We start from the raw sequence: 15,681 nt of genomic DNA, 5'->3' as shown, positions 1-15,681 counted from the left end.
CAGAGAGATACAAACAAAACTTGACAATTACTTGGAATAATTGAAGATTGAACAAGCATTTACTTCTCCATCTTTAATATCTATAAAAAAAAAAATTATAGCTTGACAGATTCATATTGTTTATGTATCTTTTTAATGATATTCTCAACAATTACACAATGTCTGGTTCACACATGTACAGGTAACAATCTTTTTTACCAAGTCCAGTAAACTCGCAGCACATTGCTTTGAAAGACGAAGATAAAGACCTTTCAGGTATTGGTCATTTAATATAAAACAGTTCATGATACAGTTCAAAATAATAACAAAATCAATATAAATAGTCGCCAGACTAAACATTGAAAGTGTCTACATTACGGTAATCAAAACATAATGTAGTCATTGGATTACCGAAACTACATAGTAACCGACCATGCTCTACAGTGCTCTACCAGTAACCATGGTAACTTAATCATTCTGAAGTCATTTTTTACAATGATGCTTTACTACAGGTGTACAGGTACAATTGTGCCATTGATGTATCAGGAAATAAAAGAAAAAGTTGAAATTGAATTTAAAGGGCTGGAATAGTTATTCAGGTTTGTTGACTAATTCACCATTTGTTTATGACCGTCTCATATTGTCTTAAGCTCCTGGTTGAGTATTTAAATAAATATACAACATCGTGTCTTCTATGGTTTTCTGTACTCATTTCTACATCTTATATTTGGAAGATCTACCATAAATACTACAAACCCATTTTCTATTTACACCTTCAGGCTCAACCGTTACAAAAAAAAGTATACATATTTACAAAAATTCCTTGACAAAGATGTATTACATTGTACATGTATTGTAATACACAAATTACTTACTGCACACTTGTCAAAACTTCGATTTTTTTTTTTCCATTTCATAATTTCATCATTTTCGTACATGTGTATTAATTAATTAGTGCTCTGCACACTGAGATTTGAATTATCTCCCTTGACTAGGTCCAGTGATTAGTTTGCACCTACTGGTAATAGATTTAGAACACCCTTGTCTTATTAAGTATGGGTACAACTAAGACACAAGAAATAATGGTTTACATAACGGAACTGATTTGACTGTTAGCTGCCTCTCACAGAAAGTCCAATAAGAGAAACACTTTCGCACAATTCACTACCTCAAACAAGTTAACATGCATATGGCTATCTAAATTCTATGCTAGAAAATTTCCACTATTAAATCCAAATTGGAGAAAATCAATTAGCACAAATTTTGCGTTATCTGTACATAATATTTAACTGTTCTTCAGAAAACCAAGTTCAAAGCCTTCATCTAAAATTGCAAATATTCATCATATGAACTTGTTGAAAAACAAAATACAACTAATACAGAAATATTCATCAGACTATTCGGAAATGAAATATTTTGTTGTTGAAATCGTGAACTGCTAATGTATGGCATATTTGTGTCTAAATGTGAACAAGAACCAGTTAACCAAGGAGGATATGTGATTTGCTATCTGTCAAAGAGCTGGCTGTAATTGTCGATGAGAAGTCTGGCAAAGTTGTTGAGGTATCCCATACTTGAAAGCGAGGCTTGACCTTTAGGCCACAGTAGATTTGGTCCAAACACTATTGCAAGATTGGATGAATTCATCTTATTCATGGCTGAATGATCAACTACCTACAAGTCATGAAAGCAAATGATGAGGGTAATAAAAAAAGAAATTTAAGGCTAACTAATGTAATTTAACTAACATTTTATCTTTAGTTAACTCTACTAATCAATGTATGAATATAAGAATTAAAGTACCGTATATCTGGATTGTTTTGCATACAGTGTGTTTCTGCATATTGTTTAGTTTGTGATGTGAATGTGATTGCAAAAAAAGCAAAAATTAGATCATTGCGAAATTAACTGAGTATATGGTAGTATCTGTCATTGAGAAAATATCTCAGTAACAGATCACATCTTAGTAACTTCCTAAAAAATTTAAATTGCAATGACCTTTGTCATGAGACCTTTAAAGCAAAGTAAAGTAAAGTCTGTCCCAAGATATTTATGCCGCACATTTTCTTAAGTTGTTTTATGTTTATAAATACCCCTGGGTTCAAACGATGTTCATTCAACAGTATAAAAAATCCCAAGATTTCTTATTTGAAATGCCCCCTCTAGCTTGTCAGGTTTCAATACAAGGCTAAAAATTAAAAGTCTATAGGGATTTTTCATTGCAAAGGAGATGAAGGTACCCAGATAATAATGTTGAAAAATTGTGCGAGGTATACCAAGTGACCTCCGAATGGAGAAAAGATGTAACATTCCCCATTATAAATCTCTGTAAGAAATTGGTTTTTGTTTCTGTGAATTTTCCTGATTGAAAAACAATAATATATCAATTAAGATGTCTTGGAAATTTTCCTTTTTATCGATTTCAATTGGACTTCTTTCACAGGTATGTGTATTTTATTCCAAATCGTCTAAATGTGCGGCATAAATATCTTGAGACAGATGTGTAGATTTCTGAAAGAAGACCAATCATCAAAATAGACCTTTTATTATCACAAAAACTACCCCCTGACAAGTCTTTTTCAATAAAGAAGCCAAGTTAATATCTCTGACATAAGACCCTAAAATCTCAGTTGCCCTGCATGAGTAGAAGCTGTACTATGACCTTTGACATTCAACCTTTGTAACGGGTTTAACTTTGACCTCTGACATACCTCAGTAAGAAGTTGAACTATGAACTTAAGGATTTGGTAGTTGTCCTCAGGTAGTTCTTCATGAAGCATCCTCCTGACCTCCGCAACCTTCCTTTCATCTTCTACAGCTGTCAATCAAAATCAACCATTTATATATGTCACATTTAGAGGGGATTTCAGTTTTTTTTATGAACCAAGAATTTCATACTGATACTACAGATTTCTTTTTTTTTAAATATTTAATGAAAGTACTTAATTTAGCAATTCCATCAATTTCTATTAAATTGCAAGTAATATAAATTCTTGAATATCCAAATATTTGTTATAATTTCATAAAGTTTACAACTATCAGAAAAATAATAGTGAGATTCAATATCCACGAGGGGTGCTTCTCGCAATTTTACAGTGATATTAATTTACTCATATCTAATTTGGAATCTACGGTAACATATAACAAAAAATCTCGGGCAGAAAAAAAAGTATAAACCAAAAAAATTTTTCTTCCCATACAGTTGAGGGGAAAAGTTTCCGCTTACTGTGAAGCCTGAGAATGGGTTGATAGAGGTCAAAGGTTAGGAGAGGTTCTTGAAGGTCACGAAGAAAGATTTTCAATGCAACTGCTGGAATGTGTTCATCTCCCTCCACAGCGAAATTCACGGTTTCTCCTAAAATAACCAAAAAGTTCCCATAGTACAAAAGATAAGGCAACAAAATCGTTAATCACAGTTGAATAAACATCGAAATCCAAGCCTTTTTTTATGCTTTTTAGAAAAATCACTTGATTTATTGAAACCAAATGGGTACAGAATAGAATTAAAGAAGAGAGTCAAAATAGATAGTAGCAACATATGTAAATGAATGAAAAATAATAAAAAAAAAACAGATTACTGGTACTTATTTCTCAATACATCTACTAATTGTGCTGTTTGATGTTTGTACATGTACTACATATCAGCCAAACTGACCTTGATTAAACTTTTTCTGGACAGCTTTCAGCTGAACAGCATTGGCGGATCTTCTGAATATGCCCTCCACATCTAGTGCTGGAATAAGGAGTAAAATGACAAGTTAATTAATTATCTAATGATAGCTTCTTATTTATTTCAACAGAATTTCAAACAGTTTTTGCCATCAGTCATGTTTTTTTAAAGGTATTTTAAAACTCAGTCTGTTTAATAATTGTATATAATTCAATTTTAACACACCTTTTAATAAAAGATTAATTTACTTGAAATGCACCAATGCATGTAAATACAAAATCATGAAACTTGTCCCAGAAATTGTGCTTTTAACATCAACCTGAGCTAAATTTTTACATATTTCTGTTACTGAGCACTGGCTGCATGAGATGCTGTAGATTTCTCATTATACACTGGTGAATAATATTCACGGAAAATTGCGAGAAGCACATCTAGCAGAATTGAAATCTCACTTATATTTTTCAGACAGATGTAAACCAAATGAAGCTAGGATAAAAATTTAGCAATTGCAAATTTACATTCCCTCGATTCAATGCAAAATAATTGAATCGCAGATTTAAGTACTTGTGTAAAATAAGAAATCTACAGTAGTCTCATTATGACTGAGATAACACTCACCATTCTGTCTGATATTGGCTCAATACAACTGTGAAAACACTCACCATTCTGTCTGAGTTAGTCTCAATATGACTGAGATAACTCTAACCATTTTGTCTGAGATAGTCTCAATATGACTGAGATGACACTTGCCATTCTGTCTGAGATAGTTTCAATACAACTGTGAAAACACTCACCATTCTGTCTGAGTTAGTCTCAATATGACTGAGATAACTCTCACCATTCTGTCTGAGATAGTCTCAATATGACTGAGATGACACTTGCCATTCTGTCTGAGATAGTTTCAATAAAACTGTTAAAACACTCACCATTCTGTCTGAGTTAGTCTCAATATGACTGAGATAACTCTCACCATTCTGTCTGAGATAGTCTCAATATGACTGAGATAACACTCACCATTCTGTCTGAGATAGTCTCATTAAGACTGAGATAACACTTGCCATTCTTTCTGAGATAGTCTCGAAATGACTGAGATAACACTTGCCATTTTGTCTGAGATAGTCTCAATACGACTGTGAAAACACTCACCATTCTGTCTGGGATAGTCTCGAAATGACTGAGATAACACTCACTATTCTCTCTGAGATTGTCTCAATATGACTGAGGTAACACTCACCATTCTGTCTGAGATAGTCGACCGTCTGTTGAACCACTGGAGGGATGACAGTGCCGTAATGGGACTTTATGCTACAAGACAGACCAATGTCATTTCTATTAAAAACGGATAACTATGTACAAACAGTTTTTATTTATATATTTGGACAATTTCTTCAAGTTCATTTTCTTATTTGCATACACAGTCAAACCTTGTTATCTCAAATTTTGACGAAAATTCTTCAAGATAATTATACCGGTATACATGTATATCCGAGGATTTAGAATCAGGGGTTTTAGATTTCTAACCAACTTCGACAATTTCATTGTGTTTCAAATGTCAATATTCAAGACCTTGGTGTTAGAAGATATTTTACTTTCAAATAATCTTTCTTTTTATCTTTCAATTACACCCTTACAATCATTATGCTGAGACTTACTGGTGGAGGGAGACCCCGTACTGCTGTGTGGGCAGGGTACCAGCATCATTACTGTCCTGTCCATACGGATACTTCGGTTTGTTGGAGGCCACCATTTTAGCATCATGTCTACAATGGCAGTTAATCCAGTTATGAATCGTTAATCATCTATGTGATGGAAATACAACTATGATATGGATAGTTGTGATTAGGTTGATACAATTATCAATTAAAAAATCTTAGGAGATTCTTAGAACAAACTATGATTTTTATTTGCTAATCAATTCAACCTGATTTTTAATTATGTTGAATGTGTACACTTGGATAAATGCCAAAAAAGGTACTGCTATAGAGTCAACCGTAAAACTGCAAAAGTATGGAGAGAATTCTTTTGAATATTTTGTTTAAACAGGGCCAACTCTGATATGTTTATATGTGTATACTGTCAACATATTATGGTTTAAAAATAATCTTATACTTATATCTAGGAACATAAAACTATAGGTGTTCATTTGAATGATGTCACTGGCAATAACAATAAAAACAGAATGTGTGAAAATGTAAGATTAAAATATCAAGTATCCAGACACAAAATATCGAGCTGTTAGACAATGTGTCTATATTATCTAAAAACATTTGTACCAGCCCACGCTTGTTTTTAACACATGTGTCTTTCTGTGCTACATCTTTTGTCTGACCTGAATCTTTACATGAATTTTCCTCACACACATTTCACATTAAATCCACATTATATGATTTTGATCAAATAGGACGTTTTCATACAAATTTCATTTAAAATCGTATCATGTGATTTGACTTTCACATATTGCACATTTTGTGATTTGACTTTCACATATTTCACATTTTGACGGCTTCAATCTGAGTCGGTAAGAATGGGTCAGATCTGGTGACTGCTTCAAACCGAGTCGGTAAGAAATACTATAAGTTAGTTGACACAGGTAAGTAAACCGGAACGAAATAAAATTCCAGTGAATTCTCTTTCAATATTGGGCACAATATTAAGTGAACACTAACTGTATTACTAATGGGATGACAAATATTAGGTGGTCATTTACTGTAGTACTATGGGGAGACACAATATTAGGTAGTCATTTACTGTAGTACTAAGGGGAGACACAATAATAGGTAGTAACTTAGTGTAGTACAAAGGGAGACACAATTTTTGGTAGTCACCTACAGCAGTACTAAAGGAGACACAATATTAGGTAGTCATTTAGTTTAATACTAAGGTAGACAATATTAGTTGGTCACCTACTGTAGTACTAAGAGAGACACAATATTTGGTAGTCACTTATTCTAGTACATGTACTACGGGAGACACAATATTTGGTAGTCACTTATTCTAGTACATGTACTACGGGAGACACGATATTTGGTAGTCACTTATTCTAGTACATGAACTACGGGAGACACAATATTTGGTAGTCACTTATTCTAGTATATGTACTAAGGAATACACACAATTTGGAGTCACTTGCTGTAATACTAAGAAAGACATTATTTACTTATTCTAGTACATGTACTAGGGGAACACAATATCTGGTGGGTACTTACTGTAGTACTAATGGGGGTACCACTAGCTGGTCAAAGTGGAGATGTTCCTTCAGTTCATGCAGGTAGTTCACATACATTATCTTCCTTCCAAATTTGACACTGAAATCATGAAATAGAGAGATTTAAAGCATATTTCCTTCCAACCAAAAGATCAGTACTGCAAAATGTTGCAATAGGTCTGATCGTCATTAATTTCAAAAAGCACTAAAACAATGCAGATAACAAAATTGAAATACCCTTCACTCATATAATGCTAATGCATACATGTATATCATCAAATCATGCCTATGGAAGAAGTATTATGTCACATATAAAGCATGAATTCTTTATTATCACATATGTCTTATTCTGCCTAAATTTACATGGCTTTTATCACATTAGCAGCTCATCATCATCAAAAACACACTATTAATAAACCCTCTCCCAAAATTAATTCCACAATAATGTACCGATAAACAAAATTTATGACAACAAACTATTGTGCGATTTGGTATTTTATCATTATTATCTATTTCTCACAATTATTAAAGAGTTTTGTAATTCATTCTTTAATTTTCTTCATTGTTGAGTTCACTGAGTTAAAAAATTAAAATTCTACAATAACTGAGGCAATCAAAAATATCTTTATTACCTCTGCAATGAATCCAGGTACTAATACTGACTTGTAGTAAAGACACTACCTATATATATATACCAGTACCTACATTTATTGATTTTACTGTCAAGATATAAAAATGAAATGTGGAGCAATACTACGATTCTAAGCTGCTAATGACAAGACTTTTCTGACGTAAATTACAAAACCAAGTATCGTCAACAGAGAGTTATTAATAGTAACATTCAAGCCTAGAATAGATTAAAGTACGCTTATTATTTTGACACTAACATTTGTTTATTAAAAAATGAATATCATCTTTCATAGATACTACCTACTGTATTCTTGACATGTGGGAAAATATCAAACAATCCTATATTCCACCATCTTAAATATCTTTAATGTTGATAATATCTGCTCTTTCTAATATCCTACTATCAACCCTCAAATAAGGAACAAAGGGCATTCTTGTATTCTTATTAAAAAATAAACAGCAAGTTACAAAGTTCACCAGGATATGAACTTGGTTGGTCATGTGATCAAATCCTGTGAAGTCTGAAGGGCTTCTCAGAAGACTTGATCACGTACCAACCAAGTTCATATCCTGGTGAACTTTCTAACATTGCTGTTTATTACTTATATTAACATTTAAAGAAGGCAAACTGTTCAGAATTGTTAAGATTACTATGCTATAATCATTGTGATGCCATAAAAAAGTTCACACAGAATTGAATGTTTTCGCCATTCTATAGATTCATGTAGGGAAACATACCCGGTAATTGCAAATGTAAATATTTGTTTTTTATATTGGTTTCCCTCTGACATTCATATAAACAAAATCTGTTTGGATCTCTCTTGATTTCGTCAGTTCAAAGAATCTTTGTGTGTAATAATAGTTTCTTAATTTATACTAGTAAGAACTTAAAATATCAAAGTTCAGAATTACGTATATAGATTAGAAATAAGATTGAAGTGTAAAAATAAGTTGTTTACACCATCCATAACTAAGGTATAGACTACAAATAAATCATTAAAGTATTGAATGCTTATTTTTGGATGTTGTCAATCCTATGACACACCAGGCCGTGCAAACAAATTGAGTCCGGGCGTTAGCGCGATAATTTGTCTGCACCGCTTCGTGTGTCATAGGACTGACGACATCTAAAAATAAGCATTCAATGCTTATATTTATATTTTCATTCTGATGTCTTTTTGTATGAAATATTGTGTATCGCTGCAATAAAGCCATAATTTGTGCTCTTAAGTCATGAATATGAAATATACATGGAACAGCCATATCAACATGACTGTTATTTAGTTAGCTTCTGCAACAAAAAATATAGTACCTGAAACTTTGTGGAGAAAAATCTTTTTTTTAAGGAGTAGATATGTATTAATGATTGTTTTTTTAAAAGTACATATCAAATTGGTTATGTAAGATTGAAAGTTTCATTTAATCTTACAAAAATTAAATATACTCAAAACACGTGATGGCGTTTATATTTGTATATACCCATGGTGCATGAATTAGCACTGTGAGTGTATTTTTAGAAAATCGAACGTCGCAGACGATGCAAACATTAGAGGAAATATACACTGAATGTAAATATATGTTTTTACAAAAGAAAGCCAAAGAAAATAAAATCTACTTGAGAAAAAGGTGATTATTCTTTGAGTTTTTGAGTTTTAAGATGCTCAAATATGGTCGGGGTGATCAAATCCAATAAAGTCCAAAGAGCTTTATGTTAAATTTTATCATGCCCGACCGAATTTGATCATAACAATCAAAGAAAGATTCCTTATTACATATACATGTATTTATATAATTTATAGCAATTGTATGATGAAATATTAAAATAGTCATTGATGAAATGCATTAGACATTACAAAATTGATTCAAGACACTGGAAAATGTAAATATAACAGGATGAATCTCAACTTAATCCTTACAATCACATCGTGACTAATGACATGACTGCTACAGCAATGATTTGACTTCAAGTATATGTACTTTCAATAGATATACCGGTAGTAAAGCATGAGTGAATACATTGTATATCCAACTCATTCATTATTGAAAGAAAAAAAATAAATTTATAAGAAGGTTAAATTGGTTGAAATCAGGATTATTCTTGAAATATCAAATACATGTACAAAGTACCAGTTACCAAAAAAATATAAAGAATAAATGTGAAGATATGGTAATAGCTTCTTTTCACCAGCAACTGATATAAAATACCTGTATGTTATCAGTAAACATGCATAACATTTATCTCAGGAGCAACTTTAATGAGAGAAATGAATATATCGGTAAAAGAGATATAGCATTTAATCAAAATATAATTTTTTATACAAGACAAATATAACCTGATATTTCATTGAATCTAAGAGTAATATTGCAAGTTAAACTATACTCCCAGCTCCCTGTCTTAAACAAAACAAGCAGATAGCAGTAGATACAGCTACAAACCACTCACTGGCTGTAAAAGGCAGATAACTCTGTGTTAAATGTCAGTCAAAGGGAGATCATCTACTTTCACATACATATGCAATAAAACATCATACACATTGACTCATTATGCATGTAAGTATTAATAGAAATGTTATTAAATTTGTTTAAAATAACCAGAGAAGACTGAAAGATGAATAATTCAAGAGGTTCTTGATCTACTACAAACATTTAAGTTTTTAAGTAATTAGGTCATGGTCAGCATTGAAGGTTAAAAGAAATATTCTTTTGTTGTAGAGCAGCACTTCAAGATAGTCTTGTGCTCATAAACTGTAAGATAACTGTACTTATAATTTTTGAAATAGCCTTAATAGGTTTGGTAGAATTTATTATTCAAATATCATTTAAAATCTCAGGGTCAACATGCAAGGTCAACAGATTGATTTGTCTAAATCAGACATTTCCCTATGATGGCAAACGTTTTTGATAATTAAAACATTGTGTCCCACCTGAACTTATTTTTAACCCTATCCATTTTTAGGTGGTATGGGACACCTTCATATTGTGCCGGATTTCCCATCAAAATAAACAATAAAATCAAATTTTGTATATGTTTTCTTACCCGAAATTGTTAACTAACAACGTAGAGCAATAGTTTAGAGCATTAACTACAAATCTGTAAGTCAAGAGTTCGAATCCTGCAAGGGCTTTTAATTTTTTACCTTTCCAAAAATTTCTAAAACATTTTTTTGATCAAATATTGTAAAAAGACTATATGTAGTATTATGCATTTCTTGCCCCCAAAATCAAAGTTTCATAAAAAGATTTTAAAATAATGTGGACAGTAGTTGAAATCATATTCAAATTAAGTGTGTAAAAGGTTTTCACCACAGTGACGTCACAATGTAGAAATTACATGATGTAGTTTGTCTAATTTTGATAAATTGATGTTTTTAAGCTAGGTAAATATGAGCGTTTTCCGATGGTTTTTCGACTGGGAGATATCAAGCTTAGGCTTGCATTACCATTTTTAGTATGATGTATGAATATATGAACAAAAACATATGTAACAATCGTACTTGAGCAGACCTACGCTCTATAGTCCAAAATGCAATATATAATGAAAAAAGACAATATTTTTGTTTACTTGCAAAATTGCAGTAATTAGCTCATTGAGGTGACGTCATAGATCAACAGCTAATGAATAATGATAACTAATATGAAGATTAAAGTAAAATGATTAATGAAATTTGAGTTTTATTTGATACTTTTTAAAGATTGGTTAAAACTGGGGGGGGGGGGGGGGGGACAAATACATGTACTTATATGTAAAACTGTTGAATTTTTTTTTAATTTTGTGAATTGTTCGTTCAGGAAATAAAAGGCATATTTAGATTTAAAATGGAAGCTTTGGTAAACCTTACACTAGTCTAGCTATTCTAGCAAAGTAATTTTATCTTACAAAATGATAAAAGAACATCTTGCTTGAGCACATTCAAAACAATGATATATTGACTTAAGGCCCCCATTCCATGCAACCATCAAATATTCATTATTGTATTGTGCAAAGTGCATTAAACAGAAAAAAAAAATATTTGAAAAAGTGAAGCATACCTGTTTTTGAACAAACTGATTCAAATTTAAAATATTAGTCCAAGATAAATGTGTACTTAATATCACCAAAGATATCTAACAAGAAAAAAAAGAGATTAGTTCAATGTCCCGTCACTTGGTGAGAGAGACATGACATTCACAGCACACTACTACAAGTGTACAGCACTACAGTCAGAAAAATCGGCCTCCATTACATACCTTCTGGATGCAAAGATATGAAAGACAACAAAAAACAAAACAATACTAGAAAAATCAAAATATAAACCCACACTTTTCTGTATCTAAACAGTGGACAAAATGCATCATGACTTGATCTAATCACATGCATTGCATATTGTCTTTTATGCTTAAAAATTTGTTTGTAAAATATGTTCCTAATGTTTACTGCAAAAAACATTTCCATTGCTTAACCATGCATACAAAGTTCAACTTGTTCAATTTGTCCTTCCTATTCTAAACTTCACAAATCACACACATTCCATATGATCACATGACACAAAAACTAATCACATGACAATCATGTGACCTTCCAAAAATGTACTCACCTTATAAAAGGTTTGAAAATATTCCATAGGATTTTTATAAAGTTGGTTGGATGGACAATGTACCAAGCCTTGAGATTCTTCTTGTATCTGTTGAAATATTTCAATCATTATTCCAATTTGTTGTTTTATCTATCAAGCAAATAACAAACAAGATTTCTGTAAGACAATGCCCACTACTGATAGCCCCGCTCTGATGTGAACATAAAAAATAAGTAAGGTCGACATTTAACAAGAAATTGACACAGGATTTAAAAAAAAAAAATGAATCCCACCATAAGGCATGCCTGAATAAAAAGTGTGTTAAAATTTCAAGCATCTACTGTACAATAAATAGTCTCTGAGAAAGCTTTGACAAAAATTTGTTTCGGACAGACAAACATACAAGGGTAAAACAGTATACCCCCTCTTCTTGAAGCAGGAGTATAATGATGTTCAAATCAAGAGAGTGCATCTTTTAATCTACTTTTCATCAATATAAAAAAAGAATTATATTACTGAATTAATGAAACATATTTTATACAAAATGTCCATGCACAACATTATAATTTAAAGAAAAATCAGACTAACCCTGATCAGATTTTTAAAGTTGCAAAATATTTTTAACAAAAAGCCACCTGACTGGTCTTACTTGCGGTCCAGTTCTTTATATATTTGTATCAACCAGGAGAGCTTGGGTTTATTTTTACTGGTTAAACCAAAGTGAAAGTAGACTATCACATAGTCATTCTCTACATACTGGTCCAAGACGTGCTTCATGTACCTGTAACAACAGAGAAAGACAAACATGTAAAACTAAAGAGATCATCTACTCAAAAAAACATAGTAATGTTTCAATGATATAGAGGGTCATCTCAAAGGTAAGATTATTTGAATCTTCATCTCTGATCAGTAAGAAACCCCATTAAAAATGACATGCATTTATAAGGTTAAAACTAAATTCTGTTACTTACTCTAGCAGACGCTGGTGGTCTATTTGGGCACTTGGAGGAAGTTTGCAGGCTGCAAACACAATGACCTTTCTACCATAGAGGTCATCTCCTGTGTAGGTAAAAATTTTAATCTTACCCATTTCAGCTTATATACCAGGTACATTAGTTGAAAATTTTCACACTGAATACAACTCATAAAATGTAACTTTTTCATGTACATGTATCTCAAAATGTTATGAAAATGAATTGCTAGTGCATGTTTATGAATTCATTGGCATGTATATAATAATCCAACAATAACTGATTAAAAATGCATGCATATGTGATTGTATCCAAATTTATTCTGTGTACTGTAGATTCCTAATTCGCGAGTAGCACATCTTACTTTACAATCTCGCTTTTATTTTTCTGAAAGATATAATTAAACTACCTGAAACTATGATACAAATTCGGCATTCGCAATTTTTTGCCAAACATTTGAGTTGCCGAATTAAGTACTTATATAAAATAAGGAATCTACAGTATGCAGCTTTGGTCTACAAACCTGCAACCTCCAAGATTTTATGTTCGGCAATATCCTGGAATTCCTCGTCCGTTTCCTCATCATCCTGGAAATAGTTATTTAACTGAAAGTTTAAACAACAACCATGCATAAACAAAAGCAGACAGACAAAGACAAACGAACAGGTAGGACACAAGCTACACACACTGTCAGTGTCTAGGCTAAGCTCGAAGTGGACGGCATCAAAATACATGTCTGTACTCTCACTGTCTAGCATGTCACACATCATTAACAAAGATTATCACACATAAGGTTTAAATTTTGTTTGACATGATTAAGCCCACAGAAAAAATGTATACTGGTAGATCTTTATTCACAAGGAAGAAAAACTGTGACCATAAAAACATAAAAAAGAAGTTTAAAGGTTGAGTAAACTTTGTTTATATAAACTGCAACTGGTGCAGGGTTTAATCTACAAACATATTCAGGAAGCTATGAACAATGCATGAACCTTGTACATGAATTCATTATGTCTGGTGAAGAAAGTACAAAAAACAAGGAAATAAAACGTACAGAGGGAGTCCCTATCTCTGCCTCAAAGTCTTCCTCGATGAATCCGTCGGGGGTGATGGCACCACTACGAAAGGGGGCGGGGCCGTCAGATCCCTCCCTGGTCAACTCTGTAACAACACACAACACAGGGGATCAGTGCTGGGGGACACACTGTGAAATCATTAGAATTTGTGGAGGCTCAATTTTTCACGGATTTCTTGGGTATCAATATCACTAGCTATGGTAACATGGTCAGCAAATGTGAAACGCAGTCATTAAAAAATTTATCCCCAAAATACGATATTTGTGGATTTCCTACATATCTATCCCTCAGCCAGGAATTATTACGTTACCATCAAAATGTGAAACACAGTCCTTATAAATTAATCCATGAAATTTTTACATTCCTATTGAACAATTAAAAAGTAGACATCCACAGAAATTAGCCTCCACAAAGTTAAATGAATTCATAGTATATTATAATTAATTTTGTACCTGAAATATTCATGAAACGAGAATTACGATAATCAAACAGAAACTACTAACATCTAAATTATTTGTTATGGATTGCAAACAGTTATCCTACTAGTTTCAATCAAATGAAATGAAAAACCACTCATAAGTATTCATTGTATATACAGTCAAGTATGCATTTTAAAGTGTTGTTTATTTTTGATACTGATGCAACAAAGGACACTGTCACTTGATTCAGTGAACAATGCACAGTGGCTGTGTTCAATATGTAATGTACGAAACAAAACTATAGATAAAGTATTCAGTCTGTAGGTTTATTTTTAGCTTAGTAACTAAACTGTTATATATATGGTTATCATATATTACATGTTCATGGAAAGTAACATGCTAATAAAATAAATATCATATATACAGTATAATACATGTAAATATCACAAACTCATGGACACATTAATAGCTAATACATGCACACATGATTGTATACTTGTCTATTTAATACATGGATATAAATGAAATAAATCTTTGTATAATGAAATCAAACTTTCAAAGTGTTTAACGTGATCATGTGTTTAACGTTAACATGTGTATAGAACATTAATAAAAGATAGGGAAGTCAACAACAAGGAAGTTACAGGTAAGTCAACACACACCTGAGTCAGACAATGTTACAAGTGAACAGAACTGACAACATTGAGAGTAAAGGCACACATACTAAAGCTTATACATGGTCCTTATAGTAGTCTGATCATGGCTTACCACCTCCACCTGAACGGTATCATACATTCTATACAGGACTTTTAATATGTACTATTTTGTATCCCTAATACAGGACTTTGCATCTGTATTGTTGTATACCCTACACAGGGCATTTACCAGTAATCTGTACTGTTGTATATCCTACACAGGGCATTTACCAGTAATCTGTACTGTTGTATACCCTACACAGGGCATTTACCAGTAATCTGTACTGTTGTATACCCTACACAGGGCATTTACCAGTAATCTGTTCTGTTGTATACCCTACACAGGGCATTTACCAGTAATCTGTACTGTTGTATATCCTACACAGGGCATTTACCAGTAATCTGTACTGTTGTATACCCTACACAGGGCATTTACCAGTAATCTGTACTGTTGTATATCCTACACAGGGCATTTACCAGTAA

The 15,681-nt window shown here is 32.3% G+C and overlaps 1 protein-coding gene across 8 annotated transcripts in view; it reads right to left on the bottom strand.

Moving 5' to 3' along the window:
* Positions 1-249: 249 nt before the first annotated feature.
* The window catches only part of LOC128184235 (rho GTPase-activating protein 8-like), a 31,013-nt gene continuing 15,581 nt past the window's right edge, over positions 250-15,681 (bottom strand). For 4 of the 8 annotated variants that reach the window (XM_052853621.1, XM_052853625.1, XM_052853622.1 and 1 more), the window contains 11 exons: positions 14,063-14,169; positions 13,532-13,613; positions 13,009-13,096; positions 12,687-12,818; positions 12,059-12,145; positions 6,856-6,954; positions 5,302-5,409; positions 4,884-4,954; positions 3,635-3,712; positions 3,206-3,334; positions 2,583-2,797 (listed from right to left, as the gene is read on the bottom strand). In XM_052853621.1, coding sequence (XP_052709581.1) covers positions 2,598-2,797; positions 3,206-3,334; positions 3,635-3,712; positions 4,884-4,954; positions 5,302-5,409; positions 6,856-6,954; positions 12,059-12,145; positions 12,687-12,818; positions 13,009-13,096; positions 13,532-13,613; positions 14,063-14,169 — 1,181 coding nt within the window. In that variant the 3' untranslated portion in view covers positions 2,583-2,597. Of the gene's footprint in view, positions 1,654-2,582; positions 2,798-3,205; positions 3,335-3,634; positions 3,713-4,883; positions 4,955-5,301; positions 5,410-6,855; positions 6,955-12,058; positions 12,146-12,686; positions 12,819-13,008; positions 13,097-13,531; positions 13,614-14,062; positions 14,170-15,681 lie in introns of those variants that run through there. The other 4 variants (XM_052853626.1, XM_052853623.1, XM_052853628.1 and 1 more) reach the window with 2 other exon arrangements.

Source organism: Crassostrea angulata, chromosome 5 (genome assembly GCF_025612915.1).
Source record: "Crassostrea angulata isolate pt1a10 chromosome 5, ASM2561291v2, whole genome shotgun sequence".
Lineage (NCBI taxonomy): Eukaryota > Metazoa > Mollusca > Bivalvia > Ostreida > Ostreidae > Magallana > Magallana angulata.
The sequence above is the reverse complement of the archived record's forward strand: the minus strand, read 5'-3'. Positions and strand labels throughout refer to the sequence as shown.